General features: G+C 35.1%; 1 protein-coding gene across 8 annotated transcripts in view; it reads right to left on the reverse strand.

The window, feature by feature from the left end:
• Window positions 1–20,254, reverse strand: part of LOC138336497 (adenosylhomocysteinase-like 1) — a 108,695-nt gene that overhangs the window by 4,696 nt on the left and 83,745 nt on the right. For all 8 annotated transcript variants that reach the window (XM_069285998.1, XM_069285996.1, XM_069286002.1 and 5 more), the window contains 11 exons: window positions 14,543–14,668; window positions 10,316–10,492; window positions 9,416–9,462; window positions 6,082–6,145; window positions 5,638–5,726; window positions 4,836–4,906; window positions 4,327–4,421; window positions 3,903–4,001; window positions 3,496–3,564; window positions 1,394–1,472; window positions 27–147 (listed from right to left, as the gene is read on the reverse strand). In XM_069285998.1, coding sequence (XP_069142099.1) covers window positions 27–147; window positions 1,394–1,472; window positions 3,496–3,564; window positions 3,903–4,001; window positions 4,327–4,421; window positions 4,836–4,906; window positions 5,638–5,726; window positions 6,082–6,145; window positions 9,416–9,462; window positions 10,316–10,492; window positions 14,543–14,668 — 1,037 coding nt within the window. The remainder of the gene's footprint in view (window positions 1–26; window positions 148–1,393; window positions 1,473–3,495; window positions 3,565–3,902; window positions 4,002–4,326; window positions 4,422–4,835; window positions 4,907–5,637; window positions 5,727–6,081; window positions 6,146–9,415; window positions 9,463–10,315; window positions 10,493–14,542; window positions 14,669–20,254) is intronic.

The raw sequence follows: 20,254 nt of genomic DNA on the forward strand, positions 1-20,254 counted from the left end.
TTTTTACTTTGACCAAAGGTCAGTACCTGTAGTAGTTCGGCTTGAATGGTCCGGTCTTATTTAGGCCCAGATACTTGGCTTGTTCGTCGTTGAGTTCCGTTAAGTGAGCATCAAATGTAGGTAAATGTAGACTGGCCACATACTCGTCTGTAAACAATTGATAATTAGAAAATCAACAAGGACATAGTCATTCAGATCCCCCGCCAATGGAAATATCAAAGCTGAAGTAAGTTTGATTGTGGAGACTTATGTGTATGAAAAAACCCAGGAAAAACGAAGTTGAGCTAAAGAAAGATGGAGTATAATTCAAGTAGAGCGGGGCTGCAATTGTTGAATCAGGTATACAGCCTTGACATTTATATTAGACTATATACACAAAGATGGGTGGAGTTTTGCAAAGTAACATTTACCATTTACCATGATATTTTCAGCAATGTTTCCATGGTAACGGAAAAAGTGCAAAAAATGAAAACCCAAAAATAGCAAAAGGTACTTCTAGACCATAAAAAGAATGTGTCTATGAAGTTTCATGGAAATATCTCTGCTGGTTTTAGAGTTGTGCTCCGGAAATGATTCTTACACAAAAATCTGCCATTTTCAGCAATGTTTCCATGGTTACGGAAAAAATGCAAAAAATGAAAACCTAAAAATAGCAAAAGGCACTACTAGACCATAAGACCAATGTGTGTATGAAGTTTCGTGGAAATATCTCTACTGGTTTTAGAGTTATGCTCCGGAAACCATTCGTACGGACGGACAGACGGACGGACAGACGGACGGACGGAACCCATTTGTATATCCCCCGCCAACTTCGTTGGGCGGGGGATAATCAAAGGAGTTTAAAATAGAACTAGAAATATTTCTTAAATATACATGACCTTATCTGTATATGGAATCAGAACATGACAGGAGGAGATAACCCACATCATCAAAGAATGGATATAAAAAATCATACCCAATGTACATGCCTACTTGTCTCCTTAATTTCATGACAGAAACATAACAATGCTTAAAAGGTACTTAATGTAACAAGTCCTAAAAGCAGATATAATGGGGCCGGGATACAGAAAAATGAAGTTGTTATCAAGGGTCTCTGAACTTCACATAGAGCTTTAGTCACTAAGGGGCATAACTCTGTCAATCCTCTAGCATGACTCTCCTTCAAGTTGGTAATTATTGATCATAGTTAGATTAGATAGCAATTGAAGTAGGTATCTGTATTAAAAAGAGTAATCAATGTATTTAATTTATACTTGACAACATTTTTCATAACCATTTTAATCAAACTATTGTTAAATGAAATGTTTCTAAAAATAACTTGACTGATATATTGCTTTTTTATTTTCATTTGTTTTTTATTTCCAACAATTTTCAATAGCAGTTCTGTACTTACCCATTTTCTTTGGGAGGAGGTAGACATCTTGCTTGTACCTTCCAGCAGGAGCATTGTACAGCTCTATCAGGGCTAGTGCCTGTAATGCATAATCACTTGTCTTAGTTTATGTAAAAACAAATGTGTATTTGTAGGATTTAATATATGGATTTTGGACCAGCTACCTTGGTAAACACTTCTGGACCAGCTACCTTGGTAAACACTTCTAGACCAGCTACCTTGATTAACACTTCTGGACCAGTTAGCTTGGTTCACACATCTGGACCAGTTACCTTGGTTCACACCTGGACCAGCTACCTTGGTAAACAATTCTGGACCAGCTACCTTGGTAAGAAATTCTGGACCAGCTACCTTGGTAAACACTTCTGGACCAGCTACCTTGGTAAACACTTCTGGACCAGCTACCTTGGTAAACACTTCTGGACCAGCTACCTTGGTAAACACTTCTGGACCAGCTACCTTGGTAAACACTTCTGGACCAGCTACCTTGGTAAACACTTCTGGACCAGCTACCTTGGTAAACACTTCTGGACCAGCTACCTTGGTAAACACTTCTGGACCAGCTACCTTGGTAAACAATTCTGGACCAGCTACCTTGGTAAACAATTCTGGACCAGCTACCTTGGTAAACACTTCTGGACCAGCTACCTTGGTAAACACTTCAGGACCAGCTACCTTGGTAAACACTTCTGGACCAGCTACCTTGGTTCACACCTGGACCAGCTACCTTGGTTAACACTTCTGGACCAGCTACCTTGGTAAACACTTCTGGACCAGCTACCTTGGTAAACACTTCTGGACCAGCTACCTTGGTAAACACTTCTGGACCAGCTACCTTGGTAAACAATTCTGGACCAGCTACCTTGGTAAACAATTCTGGACCAGCTACCTTGGTTAACACTTCTGGACCAGCTACCTTGGTAAACACTTCTGGACCAGCTACCTTGGTAAACACTTCTGGACCAGCTACCTTGGTAAACACTTCTGAACCAGCTACCTTGGTAAACACTTCTGGACCAGCTACCTTGGTAAACACTTCTGGACCAACTACCTTGGTAAACACTTCTGGACCAGCTACCTTGGTAAACACTTCTGGACCAGCTACCTTGGTAAACACTTCTGGACCAGCTACCTTGGTAAACACTTCTGGACCAGCTACCTTGGTAAACACTTCTGGACCAGCTACCTTGGTAAACACTTTTGGGCCAGCTACCTTGGTAAACACTTCTGATCTGTGTTCTGGTTCCTTAAAGTTTTATGGTCTGTGACTTTTTGTATTTTTGGCATAGAAAAAGTATTTAAAATGTTCAACATAAATTTTTATCTGCCTCTCTATGTTTTAAACTTTCGATATTTATTGGTTGTTGTAAAGTTCGTATTTGCAAAGTTATTAAACAATTAAAATATATTAAATATTGACTTTTAGCGTGTACACGTTTAAAATAGCTCGGATGTATCCGAACTGGTCATATCTATTCCGATCTTTACGGGTAATGCTGATATTGACCACGTGATATGGCTCAGGAGGTTCCAATCTATACGGGTATTGCTGATGTCGATCATGTGATGCAAATTTGTTTTCCGATATTACCCGTAAATTTGAAACATGGCGTTGACTATGGCGGCTCTTTCAAAACATGTTATGTTTCATGCGACATTTACCGTCAACAGTATTTTGGTGCTTTCATGGATCTGAACCATTATATAAAAGTATCCCTATTCACACATTGTATGTTTTATGAGAGTTCTGTGATGGTGAAACTTAAAAGAAATACAACTTTAACTCATCTGATAATTAAGTTTTAATTCATTATAAACTGTATACTGGTTCTTTCACTCATCTGATAACTAAGTTTTAATTCATTATAAACTGTATACTGGTTCTTTCACTCATCTGATAACTAAGTTTTAATTCATTATAAACTTTGTGCTAGTTCTTTCACTCATCTGATAACAAAGTTTTAATTAATTATAAACTGTGTATTGGTTCGTTAACTCATCTGATAACTAGTTCAATGTCTCCAAGTATAGCTCTATTTCATCACTTAGTAACCATTTACGGTATCTTTTAATTAGCACCTGAGTAATGCTCGTTAGCTCACCTGAGTGCCAGCGGTGATGGACACCACAAATGAGGGTACACTGGAGCAGCTGAGATTGACCAGGCGACCCTGAAAACAAAGGTCAATATGTGTGATATAAAGCTTACTCATTCTAATTTATAATGCTGCATATCATTTGGCGCACAATAAAATAAAGATGATTAAAAATTATGATAGGATTAAAAGTTTAACTTTCAACAGACAAATATAATTTCATTTATTCAATAACTGATTCTTCGTTCGATTTGACTGTCTCCTAACATTTTTGACTGATATAGGGTTTGAATGTTAATCAAGCTATACAGGGTTTTTATTTTTATCAGCTTAACACAGAGGTTTGGATATTCAAGTACCCATTGACTTAATTTCAATCAGCTAAATACAGGAGATTGGATAATCAAACTGACCTCAGCCAGAAGGATGATTCTTTTGCCGTCGGGCCAGATAATGTGATCAACCTGTGATCGCACTTTTTCCCAGGTAAGATCGGGGGTCCTCAAACTCCCCTGAAACAATTTATAGAAACATGAATAGAAAAACATCAGGAATATAAATATATACGTAAAAAAAATCAAGAAATATGGTTAACTTCAGAATCTTATCTTTTAAAAATCGACAGAAATTTTAGACAAAATTTCATACCAACTATAAAAACAACAAAAGATCATGTTGTACAATAGCGCAGTGTGATAGGAAGGAATGTGATAGGATTTGACAGGATGGGACAAGTTGGACTTGGGTAGCACTAATGTTCCACTCCCGTAAGGCCACAAAATTACACAAGTGAATTATGAATTAAATGCCTGTGTAATATAGTTATGTGATACATACCACATCTATTTCTGTGTTGGAGTGACCCATGTTGCACACTATACAGCCAGTCTTCATACGATCCATGGCACTACGCGTTACAACATTCTTATTTCCTACAAACACAATGGAAAAATATCAAATTTGTTTGAATTTACAGGTAAAACCTACCTAAGGGACCACCTCTATGTAGAGACCAGTTGCACAATAAGACCACTTTTTTTAAGGTCCGACTCTTGACATGTGTGGACGTGGTTTTACCAGTCTCCATGTTACACCACATTGTATGGTGTATCGTAGTCATAGTCATATCATAGTGATGTTATGAATCGTTTATTCAAATATATATTCAATTCTTTTCCTGCATGAAGCCCCATTTGACAACAAAATACATTTTTGACTACCAATCTTGTGGTCACACGACATCATATTTTAATGATACTGCAATAGCTTTATAGTCTGTGGAGTATTATTTTTTTTTGCCTTTGTGTAATTAGATCCTTGTTAAGTCTACTACAGTGATATCTTACCTGAGCATGTGATGAGGATGTCGACTTGTCGTACTACCTCTTCCAATCGTACTACACGAAAACCGTCCATACTGTCATCAAATACAGATTTACATATCATGGCATGTCTTTTGTTATTTACACACAAGAGTGAATAATAGGAACCCAATAAATTTGAATGATTTGTGAAGCGTTCATTTTCATTGTTCTTAATTTGAGTTTTATTATCAATAATAATCAAGGATAAAACAGTAAAAATGTATGAAATGATGTTAATGTATTAGGTGGTGAATCTATAATGTCATTGGAGGCAGTGACAGTATTGCACACCATATCGCATGCAATTAAATTGATGTATTTCGCGGGAAATCAGAATTATCAAAAATTGATTTACGCAAAAAAAAAATCAAAAAAAAATCTGACTACAGTTACAGTACAGTTTTAACTTTAAATCATAGAATGTAATTGTCGCGAAAAGTCGTCTGGCATAAAAATACAAAATGAAGCCACCATAAAAATGAAGTTGGTTTACAACAATGGAGTGATTCTTTGTTCTGGTTAACACATTCTAATTGAGGGTGAATGCATTCATAATGTAATGCCTAATTCTATAAACCAACTGATTTTCGCACGCAATCAAATTTTGGGATTTTGATGGTGATAAAAAATCACGAACTATCGCGAAATTGTTTCAAATATATGTAAAGTAGAACTCCTCGAGTCTAGATTACGATACCATATTTATGCGAAAACTTCTTAGGTATCAAAATGTTAAATTAAGTCACAGTGAAGTAATTATTACAATAATCTTGTGGTTCCTTACCAGGCCTGTAGGGCACAGATGGGGTCAATCTCTGTCACCATCACACTACATCCCAGACCCTTCAGAGCTGAAGCACAGCCTTTTCCTACCTGTAAGCACAGCCTTTTCCTACCTGTAGATCGAGACACACAGAAATATGGTAAAATATGCCACCACTTATGCCTTTTGCTTAAACTCCTCATTAATATGCAGCCCAGTTATGTCTCAACAGTCTTACATAATTATTCACCTAGAACTATAAATCTTTTGAAAAGACTTAATAGTGTTACACTCTGAGAGTATAATTATACATATGATATGAAACCCAATCATAAATTCTTTGCAACACAATTAAGTGCTATTTATGTTGTCAGGCCTTGGCAACTCTGAGGTAAATCTTACAGTAGAAGATATCACAGTTGTAAATCTTTTATAGACCTTGACCTTATGACCTTGCGAACTCACCTCACCGTAACCACAGACAACCACCTGCTTGCCTCCAAACATGACATCTGTTGTCCTCTTTAGTCTGAAATATACAGAACCAAATCTTTTTCATCATCATTATTTTCATTATCTACAATTTCTTCTTCATACCAGCTCAGCTAGGTAACTCAATTTTCTTATTGTATTCCTCCTAGCATCTGCTGCAATCTTTGTCAGTGCAATCCCTCCTTAATTTTTCAATTTCAAAAAAATTCAATACAGGGGTTTCGACTTTTCGAGATATTTACACAATTTATTCATGTCGTAAAAAGGTGATGACGACTATATTAACCTTAGTCATCAAGGCTTAAGGAATAAGAGAGATTTAGTTTACTGTGACATGAAGGAATAAGAATGTGAAACATTTAACATATTGAGGAATAAGAATGTGAAACATTTAACATATAGAGGAATAAGAATGTGAAACATTTCACATATTGAGGATTAAAAATGTGAAACATTTCACATATTGAGGAATAAGAATGTGAAACATTTCACATATTGAGGATTAAAAATGTGAAACATTTCACATATTGAGGAATAAGAATGTGAAACATTTAACATATTGAGGAATAAGAATGTGAAACATTTAACATATTGAGAAATAAGAATGTGAGACATTTAACATATTGAGGATTAAAAATGTGAAACATTTCACATATTGAGGAATAAGAATGTGAAACATTTCACATATTGAGAAATAAGAATGTGAAACATTTAACATATTGAGGAATAAGAAAGAGTTCTTCTACTGTGACTCAAGTTGGATCCTGTGTTCTTAATGACATCATCATTATATCATACTACATTCTCAGACGATATGCATGTTTTGCCTGAAACCAGTTTCACACTCTTAAAACTACTGAACTAGATGCAATACAATTTTGTTAACACAAACAAATCTCTTTACCAAATAACAAGCCTTTTACATCTTGAACTCATCAAACTACTGAAGACTAAACAGAACTGTTATCTGGTTTGGAAATGCGTTGTAATGAAATCGTGTCTTCTCAAGAATTTTTAATCAGTAAACCCTAGAGATCTTCTGAGAAACAAGAAAAACACCACTTTTCTCTCTATCATTCGTGATTATATGACTGTAAATGCTATATTTCACTGTTCAAATAGATAATCTATATTCAGTGTTTTTGTTATAAAACAATGAAGGAAACCAGATCGGAAACTGAATGAGATAATTATTGTGAGCGATTACATTAGACACATGGGTGTATCCATAGGCTTAGTGATAGCATCTGGTAGGCAGATAAACTTAAGGCAGTATCCTTCCTGTAACCTTCATATATACACCTAGCCACTCGGGCTACCATCACGTACACACACATGTACCTTGCAGTATATATGCAGACAACTATCTATGTATTTCTGTCTATGTTACCAAGAAACGATATAACACAAAGTCAAAACCATTTTCCTAGTCAAGGTATATAACACAAAGTCAAACCATTTTCCTAGTCAAGGTATATAACACAAAGTCAAACCATTTTCCTAGTCGAGGTACATAGCACAAAGTCAAACCATTCAGTCATAGGTAATAACCATTCTCCTAGTCATTTAGTCAAACAAACCATTCTCCTAGTCAAGGTATATAACACAAAGTCAAACCATTCTCCTAGTCAAGGTATATAACACAAAGTCAAACCATTTTCCTAGTCGATCGAGGTTCATAACACAAAGTCAAACCATTCTCCTAGTCGAGGTACATAACACTAAGTCAAACCATTCTCCTAGTCAAGGTATATAACACAAAGTCAAACCATTCTCCTAGTCAAGGTATATAACACAAAGTCAAACCATTTTCCTAGTCAAGGTATATAACACAAAGTCAAACCATTTTCCTAGTCAAGGTATATAACACAAAGTCAAACCATTTTCCTAGTCAAGGTATATAACACAAAGTCAAACCATTCTCCTAGTAAAGGTATATAACACAAAGTCAAACCATTCTCCTAGCCAAGGTATATAACACAAAGTCAAACCATTCTCCTAGCCAAGGTATATAACACAAAGTCAAAACCATTCTCCTAGTCAAGGTATATAACACAAAGTCAAACCATTTTCCTAGTCAAGGTATATAACACAAAGTCAAACCATTCTCCTAGTCAAGGTATATAACACAAAGTCAAACCATTTTCCTAGTCAAGGTATATAACACAAAGTCAAACCATTCTCCTAGTCAAGGTATATAACACAAAGTCAAACCATTCTCCTAGTCAAGGTATATAACACAAAGTCAAACCATTTTCCTAGTCAAGGTATATAACACAAAGTCAAACCATTCTCCTAGTCAAGGTATATAACACAAAGTCAAACCATTTTCCTAGTCAAGGTATATAACACAAAGTCAAACCATTCTCCTAGCCAAGGTATATAACACAAAGTCAAAACCATTCTCCTAGCCAAGGTATATAACACAAAGTCAAAACCATTTTCCTAGTCAATGTATATAACACAAAGTCAAACCATTTTCCTAGTCAAGGTATATAACACAAAGTCAAACCATTTTCCTAGTCAAGATAAATAACACAAAGTCAAACCATTCTCCTAGTCAAGGTATATAACACAAAGTCAAACCATTCTCCTAGCCAAGGTATATAACACAAAGTCAAACCATTCTCCTAGCCAAGGTATATAACACAAAGTCAAAACCATTCTCCTAGTCAAGGTATATAACACAAAGTCAAAACCATTTTCCTAGTCAAGGTATATAACACAAAGTCAAACCATTCTCCTAGTCAAGGTATATAACACAAAGTCAAACCATTTTCCTAGTCAAGGTATATAACACAAAGTCAAACCATTCTCCTAGCCAAGGTATATAACACAAAGTCAAAACCATTCTCCTAGCCAAGGTATATAACACAAAGTCAAAACCATTTTCCTAGTCAAGGTATATAACTCAAAGTCAAACCATTCTCCTAGTCAAGGTATATAACACAAAGTCAAACCATTCTCCTAGCCAAGGTATATAACACAAAGTCAAACCATTCTCCTAGTCAAGGTATATAACACAAAGTCAAACCATTCTCCTAGTCAAGGTATATAACACAAAGTCAAACCATTCTCCTAGTCAAGGTACATAACACAAAGTCAAACCATTCTCCTAGCCGAGAACAACAGGATCCCTTTTTATTTTTGATTTTATTTTTGACAAAAGAATAGATCAAATGCCCTGTTTTTACATCTTTAGTTGAGAGATAAACTACGAAAACACATGTCCAATTTGATAAGAAACAGGAATAAGGGGAGGTAAGTATGATCTTTATTTAGATGACATTCGGCAGCAAATACTTACGCATCAAGGATGGACTCCCGGCAGCTGTACAGATTGTCAAACTTGGTCTGGAATGAATAAAATTTGATCCTATAGAAAACTACAGAAATGACAAGACTTTTATTCATCTTATGTTAAATAAGAATGGTCTTGGAAAAAAAATTGAAATTATAACCAACATCCTTTTATAAAAAATATTGGTGACGTAATTACAACCATAATAGTTTATATTTTATAGAAAACGTTTTCACAATCGCTAAAGGTCACTACACCTGAGCAGGAACAGATGGAATAGATAAATGGAAAAACATGGGTATGAAAATTCTCTATGTGGAGGGGAGAGTGAGTATGTCAGGACTGTCTAACAGTGAGCTATGTAGACAAAAATGTCTGTTTTGTAAATTGTCAGAATTGTAGATAACTGTTACAAAAATAAGACCTGTTTGTATATATATAACCCCTTACAACAAAGAGTCTCGCTCACAAAGTCTCTTTAGAGAGTGATAGAAACATTTACCATACTTACTCCACAATAAGCCCATGTCTTAATGTGATAAACCTACTCACAGTTGATCAAGAACTACATACATGGTTATATAAGTGTTACTTTAGTCTAATTAATTGTAAGTTTAAGGTACTATTTACCAGTAAACTGTTTCAAATGGACAATTCTAAAACTTAAAATTTTGTTTCTATATAAGATACATACAATCTGACTTACAGTGTAACATTTATTTCTAACAAGATATTAACTGTATGTTTCATATTGATTATGACATCATCATGATCATGCTTGTGACATCCGACAGAAATGTTATATATAACACATGAGTCATGCAATATTTATGTCATGACTGGACGCCGGTCAGTTGAGATTGCAGAACATATTTTTACCATTTTGGCACAGAATTATTGACTGACCTTGGTAACGGAATCGTTGACATTCATTGCAGGGACGGTGAGTTTTCCGGACTTGGACAGTTGGTAGAGACGGTGGACACCGGTCACACTCTCCTCCACGATTCCTTTGATCATGTTAAACATGGCTGGGTAGCGCTTCAGCATTAGGTGGGTCGCATCGCCACCATCGTCCAGGATCTGAAGGTCAAAGGTCAAACCATGAACATTTCGAAAGTAGTTAAGGCAATCAATAAGAAATTTGGTCCATCATTAAAAGTGTATGATAGTCAAGTATTTTGGTTTGATAAGTTTAACATTCTATTAACAGTCAGGGTCATTTAAGGATGTGCCAGGTATAGACAAAGGAGGAAAGCCTGCCTAGTTGGAGAAAAACCATAGACCAGAGGTCAGTACATGGCAACAGCCCCAAATATCGGGACATCTTAACAACTCAGCCACAATGTGTCCCCCGATCTTCAAGAAATGCAGTGTAACCATCATAACGACATTTGTCTGATAAAGATGACTGTAAAAGGGTCAGGATGATCAGTAAAGAATTATGATGGTCCTATTTTCAGATGTTTTTAACAACTTAAGTGTGGTTGGAAGTTAAAGTGTAATAAATGCAACTGGACAATTCCAAACTACAAAGACATCTTTACATGACAATTCCAAAGACATCTTTACATGAAAATTTCAAAGACATCTTTACATGACAATTCCAAAGACATCTTTACATGACAATTCCAAAGACATCTTTACATGACAATTCCAAAGACATCTTTACATAAGTGTATGGATACTGCAGAAAAAACAAATGCGGTCAGATTTTGCCTTTAAAGTATAATTTGCATTGAGGACAAATGATGAAGTAAAAAAGACTGATCTTTCAAAGTCTGCAATAATTAGATATAGTTTGGAAAGCAATGCAGGTTTTGTCTGTAATAGCCATTTACAATCAATGCTTTTGTAAGCGATTCTGTGAGTTGATGAGCTTTTGTTTGCGTGGGGAAAGTGCTTAGACAATTGCAATCGACCATGTCATAAAAATAATTGCATACAGATGTGCTGAGACTGAAAGTGCAATAACACCAAACACGAAATGGATCCATTCATTTGGATTTTTCTACACATAAACTGTTATCTGTTTAATGGTTTAATGCATATTCATAACATTTTGTAAAATGTTTAATGAAATGTATCTCAACCTAGTAGTGCCACATGGCCTGTAGGTGCTTTTTACAAATCGTAACTGAACAGCATATTTCTATAAAACAGTTTTATTGCTATGATAAACTGTTGCTGCCATGGATACAAAATAACAAAACTGAATTAAAATTGATTTTTCAAACATTAACACAATTTTCTCTTTCACACACAGTTAAGGTGTAACATGTAACACCATGGATACAAAATAACAAAACTGAATTAAAATTGATTTTTCAAACATTAACACAATTTTCTCTTTCACACACAGTTAAGGTGTAACATGTAATGTAATATTGATCCTGTATATAAGGTTATGATTTATCTGGTTTTCAAAAGTGCTGAAAACCCTTTTAAATAACGCATAAATCAATTTGAATCTGTCAATTCAAACAAATTTCAGATGCATGTAACTGAGATTCAGAACAACTTGATTTAAGTAATGCTAATGCAAGGGGCCGCAGTGGCAGAGTGGCTGACTTGTTCGAACATATTTAAAATCCCATGTGGGGCAGTTGCCAAGTATTGACCATTGGTCAGTGTTTTTTCTCTTGGTACTTCGGCTTTCCTCCATCATCTAAACTTTGCAGCCCCTTAAATAACCCTGGCTGTTCATAGGATACCAAACTTATCAAAATCAAAGTAAGACATTTCTAATAAATAACGTAGAAGGATCTCGCCAACACCATACTGGTATATATTATATATTCTCTGAAGTCTTACAAATTAAAATGGGTCTGAGTGTTCATATGTTGACATGGTGCTGGTCATTTCCTCAATTCAATCCTTTGTGTATCATAGGGTGATCAATAAAAATAGGAGATATACTAAAACCTGCCTTAGTGACCACCTCTGTATAAAAACCACCTGCTTAATAACGTACTACTCTCTTGTAGGGTACCAAATGACCACTTTTTGTACAATTTGACCTGTGCATGAAGACCATACGGCTATAAACATTACTTTTCATTTATACTTTGCGTAATATTTATAGACAAGTTTGACTGTATGTTCTCATTTCCATAATAGAATGATTAATCATATTTCATTTTCACATCATTTAACAATGTATAATAGAGACATATTGATGGCAAAGTCCATTTGCAATTAAATCAAATTGGTTTATGATAAATACAGTGTCTCCCTCTGGATGCAAAATACAATCCATTAAGTGAACTGAATACTAAATCCGAGCTGAAAATCTGTATGAAAGCTATTATATCTGAACTAGAAATTCATTGATTCTGAGTCTGATACATATCAATGTATGACAAAGCTTTATCCTTCATGTGGCAGAAGAATTGACATGATCTTTTAATCCCCTGATTGTCTTGATTAACGACTAATCTACGCCCCTATTGTAATGTAAGGCCATGCATGTCTGGAAGTTATTGGAAAATTCCATTATTAGCTTTGTCAAGGAAAGCAGCAAGTTTTACAGGTTATCATGGACGCCAAAGGTATGTTGACACCAAACATCAAACCAAAAGGACCGTACACATACAGGATGAGAATGAGGATATTTTATAGATGAAGAAGACTGCTCAATATCGAATCAATTCAGAATTTTTAAACCTATGACTTATGCATTAACAGCCTCTGATCCTGCACATCCAAATTCATTAAGTGTTGTTTGGCTATAAAGTGACATGTCCCTTGATGGTATTATTTGAGGTGATCAAGCAGGTAAATATGCCTTGTCATAGTAGAAAGCTCATCTCCATTAAAACATGTGTTACTATCTCTATCGGAATCTTTGACCCCAGTAGACCTAGTTGTGGCAAATTTAGCTTAATAATTGAAATGATGGCAGTTCAGGTGAATGGTCACCAAAGATATATTATATGATATTCTTTAATGTTCATATACCCAACAGATTTATTTACCTTGCGGAGAATTCAACCCTACACAAAATTATAAATGCTTGTCATGATCATGAAGTTATCTCATTGCTCTGATAAACACTGCATCAATCAATTATTGATAATCCTCACAGCAACAATGCTACATTCTTTCACAGTTTGAAACTTGCATCCTGGTACAAACAATTTCGAAACCAATTTTTCTTTCAATTTTGATCTGAACATGAAAAGAAATAACAACATCACTATAAACCTTTGCTTTGGATAATTCTCTATAACTGAATTATTTAGCTCTTCTCGTAAAATTGTTTTCTACTTTTCCACTATGGTACATATTCTATACATAATATTTTTGCCTGTTAATTAAGCTACCTTTTTATACCCCAGTATAGCTATCTTTTTGTGCGTTTCTATAGTCAAGCTAAACCACCCCAATAAAAGATGGTAAATGAAATTTATTTACAGAGAGTAACCAATGTTTACTTTAATTCGGTGTAAGTTAGTCCATGTTTGATGTTGGTATCTCGTATAAATGTAAAACATGTATCTCCCAGCCAAGTCTGTACTCAACGCTCCACCTGGGTTAATAGAGGTTGTTTGAAACTATTGCCTGTAAAAACAATTATCCTGTTCATCCCGCCACTAACACAGAAACAACATGGACACTCTTTGATCTAACAGTGAGGTGTTTCCCTCTCTATCCCAACTGGATGTACAGGCTTTTAGAGTGAAGATCTGCTAAGCCAGTTAAAGGTGTGTTTACAGTAGCCAGCCCTCTAACAGACCGTGGAGAGAGAATTCCCAACTTAATACGCTGTCAGTGAAATCTGGGAGACAACCAATAAACCAAAGGGTGCTGATATAGGTGAGCCAAGTCATCAGCACCAATCACAGTATTGTTAAACCCTGGGTGCAATTATCCTCAGTTACATCTAAAAGGAAAACTATCTTTCACAAGGGAAAGGGCACATATATCTACATTCAATTGGGAAAGTGATAATTCATTACTGGAAAAAGTGACTGTACAAGTACTTGTAATATATATGATACCATATAGTTAGTTATTTTTGCGGGAATGATATATTCAGTACTCTTTTGTGTCAATTTCAGAAACCAAAACTTGTTCAGCATTATTGTGACCTTGACCTAATAACAGTGTGACCTTGACCTGTATACTTACCATATTTGGCTGCCATCCATCAGTGTTGATACACTTATCAATACACCACCAGAAGTCCTCTTCTGTTTCTCCCTTCCAGGCATAGATAGGGAATCCAGCCTCGGCTAGGGCAGCAGCGACCTCATTCTGCAACACATCAAATCATAGAGTTCAATATATAGGTCATTTTGAGGCGACCTAAATTAATTATGTAAGAAATCATATAGCAGGATCTTGGTAATACAGCTGTCACTAATTAAAATCATTCTAATTATCATGTGTGGCAGTTTAAACACAAATATAACAGATAACACATTAGGATACAATCATCGTCAAAATGTAAAGTATGTATCGAAGATAGAGGTCATAACGAATAAAGAAATCAAAGGTTACAGAGGTCATGTAGGGGTCAGTTATCATACAGTCAATCACATGTTAATACTTAAGTAAAGGAGCATACCGAGAGAGGCAGAACTTAATTTAATTTTGAAAAACAATTAAATGAGGTTAAAATTAACTTAATTTTGATATGATAACAATCAAACAAGTTATAATGCAGCTGTTCCTTTTACATTTGAAACCCAGAGATATATACATGTAGCTTCACTATACCCCAATCCCATATTAAGTTGTAATAAAGATGTTCAATTTTAGAAATCAATACAGAAATCCAGCTTGTGAACGGTTACAATTACAATTCTCGTGAAATGTTTATAAGAAAAGCTGACAGATATATTGCATTAAGTAATCTGTTGAATTACTTTCAATTTCAAACGACATGAATAGAAATACATTGTGGACAAAAATCCACCAACATTTCAAAATGAAAATAGAAGAGATATTGTGTTTTTATTATCCAGCTTGATTGAACATCCTGAATGGAATTACTAACAAATGCAAAGCCGAAACATAGCGTTATTTTGATTTTCTATACAAAACCGTTCAAGACACGAACCAACATCAAAATAAAGTTTGTATACAATAGTAACAGGTTTACAACATGTTTTTAATCTTTTGTCAATTTACATAACATTGAGTGCATATTACTGATTATAAAACCTAATCACATAACCTTTGTGATATCCAGTAATATCCTTCATCGTATAGTTTTTCATAAGTCACTTAGTGTAATATAACCTAGATGAAGCACTTTTTGTCGGCTGAATATGTACCATGAGATCAGTAAACAAAGGTGTGACCATGGATGTATAGGACAAAACGGCAGCATTTGTTGAATTTTTGCAATACATTTTAATGTTGAGATATTTTGAAATGTTGTAGCTATGTGGTAAAATTATCATAGATTTGTGTTAATTTCATATGAGATTTCATGAAACTTATCTCAAACTTTTAACTTTTGCTTACCAAGGCTCAAACATTTCATATAAAATAACATTGTATTTAAGACCATAAACATGCTATTGATGATGATCAAAGACTAGAGGGATCTCATCCATAGGGAGACATGATTTCCCATCACTTTGGTGGGTTGACGTTTATAACGAGATATCTCGAGCCGCCTCCCGGAGTAACAACATCGATTTTGTAAATGACAGATTCCTGTACCCGTTACTCACAATCAATGGCTTCTAATCAACACCAATCAGATCGTCACACTCAATCCCTACCACTGCCAAATCAGTACGAAAACAGACCATGCCATCAACCAACGTCAATACATCTCATTTTATTTTCAATCAAAGCTAATTGATTAATGTAGATCAGCCAAATAGGTAGGATAAATTGTGTCAGTGCCCCTAGGGATGTGGGGAAGTTTGACCTCGGTGGACTTGGAGGATGGGGGGGAAGTTTGACCTCGGTAGACTAGGACACAGGGACCTAAGTAGATGGTTTGGGATTGACTGAATAGAGCGTTGACTCTAACAGCTATTAGCTTAGGAACGTGATGTACATCTGGTAGAAAGGCAGGTAAAAACAATGATACACTGGCAATATTTCTTCACATGAATTTCACATGAATTAAAGTCATATGAATTCAACCTGAAATTCAAGTGAAAATTCATGTGAAGAAATATTGCTTGTATATACTTTAAGATTTATATTTGACTAAAAACCAGGTTGAACTGAGGATTATAATTGACTGAGAGGCTGGAACTTACAGGAACGAATGTGTAAACTTAACTTTAAAGCAGAGTGAATAGTTCAAGACGAACATTGTTGTAAAACAATGAGTCTAGAAAGAAGTAAGGCTGCCTCAACACCCGAGTCAAAAAATGTAGTGGTACACCTAACTAAAATGTGGGGTCAACAAACATCAATAAAGCAGTATAAACAAAACCAGAATGTGTACTTGATGGATTTACAAATGACTGAACATGGCATTACCAATCAAGGGAAATAGTACTCTTATAATTTAAAGTCTTTGAGAACAAGCCATGTTGTTCGGTTGACTGAAATCTGTCCTGATAAGACATTACAGATTACTCCAATAAAGGTAACAAAGATTGAAAACGTCACGACAGCTCCTGTCATGCTCCATCTTAAATGATGGATGACAATTCCAGGCCAGCTTTCGATATGGATACCAGTACACATGGATACTTGGAACCATGGTTGGACGTCACCACAGTAAGTCTACCATCCATCAGAGTAACCTAGAAAATCCATAGTAAAATATGTGCCAATACATCAAGGATAAAAAGCTGTGCTGTATATGTTAATCTCATTACTTGATAATAAAGTTGGCTATTCTGATTTCCCCCATCTGCTATCAGGTCACACTATATATACCAGGAACAATCCATCTTGTTATCACACCAGTATGTGACCAATCCAAAACACAAATTGTTAAGAACATAGCGGTTCCCATTTCTAATTTTCTCTTAGGCTCCCGTGAGTATTGCTGTAATGCCTATAGCTGAAGCAATAGAAAGATCTATATCGCCAGTGTTCGTAAAGGTAGAAAGGCACACACTGCTTTATTGTATCTCCATAAAAGAAGAGTTCCATTATTGTGGGGAATATTGTGGACTACTGGTCAAGAAAGCCCATAGTCATCAATTTTTATTACTGCAGTTCAATCAACTATAGGAAATTATCCCATGTTCTTTTTATTATAGTTTTTACTTATAAATAAAGGAATCTATTTTACACGTGAAAATATTGCAGCAATGTATGGTTAACTGAACAATGTTATGAATTAACACATATATCAAAATTAATGTAGGAAGTTTATTTAGGATCCATTAACAAAATCAATTCACTTTTAAATACTTTAAACTGATCAGAATTTATTTTATGTTTGAACACTTTTAGTAAAGATTCTACATGAATTAGATGCAAATAAAAACCAACAGAAAATCCTATTGGCTATTAGTTACAGAGAATGTCAGAGATAGGTTGTGGAATGAGTGTTGTGTCTCGTTGTAATAGTAGAATTTTTTGCCCATTTCAGATAGTTTTCTCACTGAAGCCTGCTATAGCTGCCATTCAAGATACCGAATACCACACCCCAACTAACAGGCCTTGCCACACACATGTAAGATCTCCACAAACGCATTTCATAGTATACAGGAAATGCCACAGTTCATGGTATGCAAGGAAAGCATTTTTAAATTAATGTTATTAATAGAACATTATAGCATTATGATTATTTATCATCCACAGGTAGGTAAAACAAGAAGGTTGCCATGATACCGTTTGTTTTTAGGAGGAATAATTTTTATAATAGCGTGTAAACCACCATGAAATCGAGGTGTTAACCATCTTAGTTTATAGGACTGATGTAATTATCATCGTTCCTCTGGTGTCTGTCGACGGTGTAAATAATTAGCTCGATATTTCTTGTGTAATCTCTGAAATTGGCAACTAGAGACAAATGTTCACAACATTAGAAACACTGCTATTGATTAACCAGCGGACAAACGCGGTAACTTATTAAATCTGGCATGCCTGTATTTCGTTAACTTGTCATGTACGATTCCTGTCTGTGAATGTTGGTGATTGCCATCGATCACATCACTCCAGCCACTGGTACATTATAACCATTTATCAATTAATTAGACGACTTCCTCACGTATTCTTCAGCAGGAAATTATCTGACACATGGATATTATAGTCTCTTACTATAATCATCAGAAAAATTTAACATTTACAGAGGAAGAGGTGGTTTGAATAGTTTACAACCAACACCATGGAATAACTTTTATCCCCATTGGCCTAGATTGCAATTTTCTTGTGGAAATTAAAATACTCTATAAAAATTTAAAATTACTTGCAATAAATCAAATGGTATTTATTTTTAAACAATAAATATGCTGCAAAGCAGTTTAAAAGTACTAATATACTTGCAGTTGAAACATTTGTACAGCGATTTCTATTTTGTGATTTCCCAGTAACAGTTCAAAAGTGTTAGAGCTAAACATTTTCACGAATAACGATCGCTTACATAATACGCAAAATTAAATCGCAGAGGAAAATAACTTGGTTCAAAGTATAATGAACAGGTCGATTTGTGAATCCGATTCTGCAGTTTTGTTTGGGAGAAAAGCCACAGAACTATATGGTGATGAATCAAAGTACCTGGAAATCACCCACCAGAGATGGAAGATTATTGCTTCAATGACACGATACCTTAACCCATCTCTGAAGTGTTTTAAATAAAGAACAAAATCAAGGTATAAGATCTTTTTAACACATTCACCCCTGAAGAAACATTTGAACTCTTTTTTAATTAAAGCCAGAACAGTTCATTATAGAATTTTAGGGGTGAGATAGTTAAAGTGCTCTATTGTGGCCAATGGCAAAGTTGTAACACACTCACTGTCACAATTCTACAATTTTAAATGTATTAGGAGAAGTATAGAGTTATCTCCCATTTAAGATTTTATCGCTTTATGTATTTATAAAATTACAGGTCTTGTCAATGAAAGTGCATGATCTTTTAAAACTTCAGTCTCAATTATTCAAAATGAAGTGATTTAGAAGTTGTTTATGAGGATCAATTTGCATAATACAGTGGGATCTGAATTGATCAAGCGACTACTAATTAAAGTGCAAATGAACTGCGCTACTCAAATCATGTGTATATCAATCATTATTCCAAATCAATGAAGCTTTGTCTTTTTTATCCCCCTTGATTTTACATTTTGAGAAGCTTTGCCACTTTTTAGCAACCATCATTTCATCTTCAATCTCGCAGAAGCATTCTAGGAATTATGAAGAACATTACTAACAAGGCCCACACCATTTAAATCTGTCATGTAATCTCTTATATTGTCTTTGCCTTTAGGTCTACAAACATCAACATGAAACACTTAATCAGTTGTTAGCTTGTTGTCATTCCCAAATGTGCAGTTTAGTGTGAACCAAAGTGGTATAGGAGTACTTCCGAGACGAGGCGTTACAATTCACGACTTCTGAGAAAGAAGCAGGAAGACATTGTTGCCAAGCTGACAGCACCACCTCCACCCTACTTTATAGACATTAATGCTTCCCACATAATCTATTTAGCGTATTCCACCATGTTGATCAATCTGTGATGAAGTACCAAAAAGGTATCTTGCCCCAAATTTGGCTTTGGTAATATGATCTTCGTTGATAATCTGATTCCTTGAATATGTGTCAGTGTGGTAATATAACATAATCTGGTTTTTTTCCCTAGTGTAATGATACAACATTAGCTGGCAAGTGACTCTATGATTTTCTAGGAAATAAATCCCTATGATCAAAATTGACCCTAAAGATTTATTCAAATTCAGAAGGAATTTAGAT

The sequence above is a fragment of the Argopecten irradians genome, chromosome 12 (genome assembly GCF_041381155.1).
Source record: "Argopecten irradians isolate NY chromosome 12, Ai_NY, whole genome shotgun sequence".
NCBI classification, from domain to species: domain Eukaryota; kingdom Metazoa; phylum Mollusca; class Bivalvia; order Pectinida; family Pectinidae; genus Argopecten; species Argopecten irradians.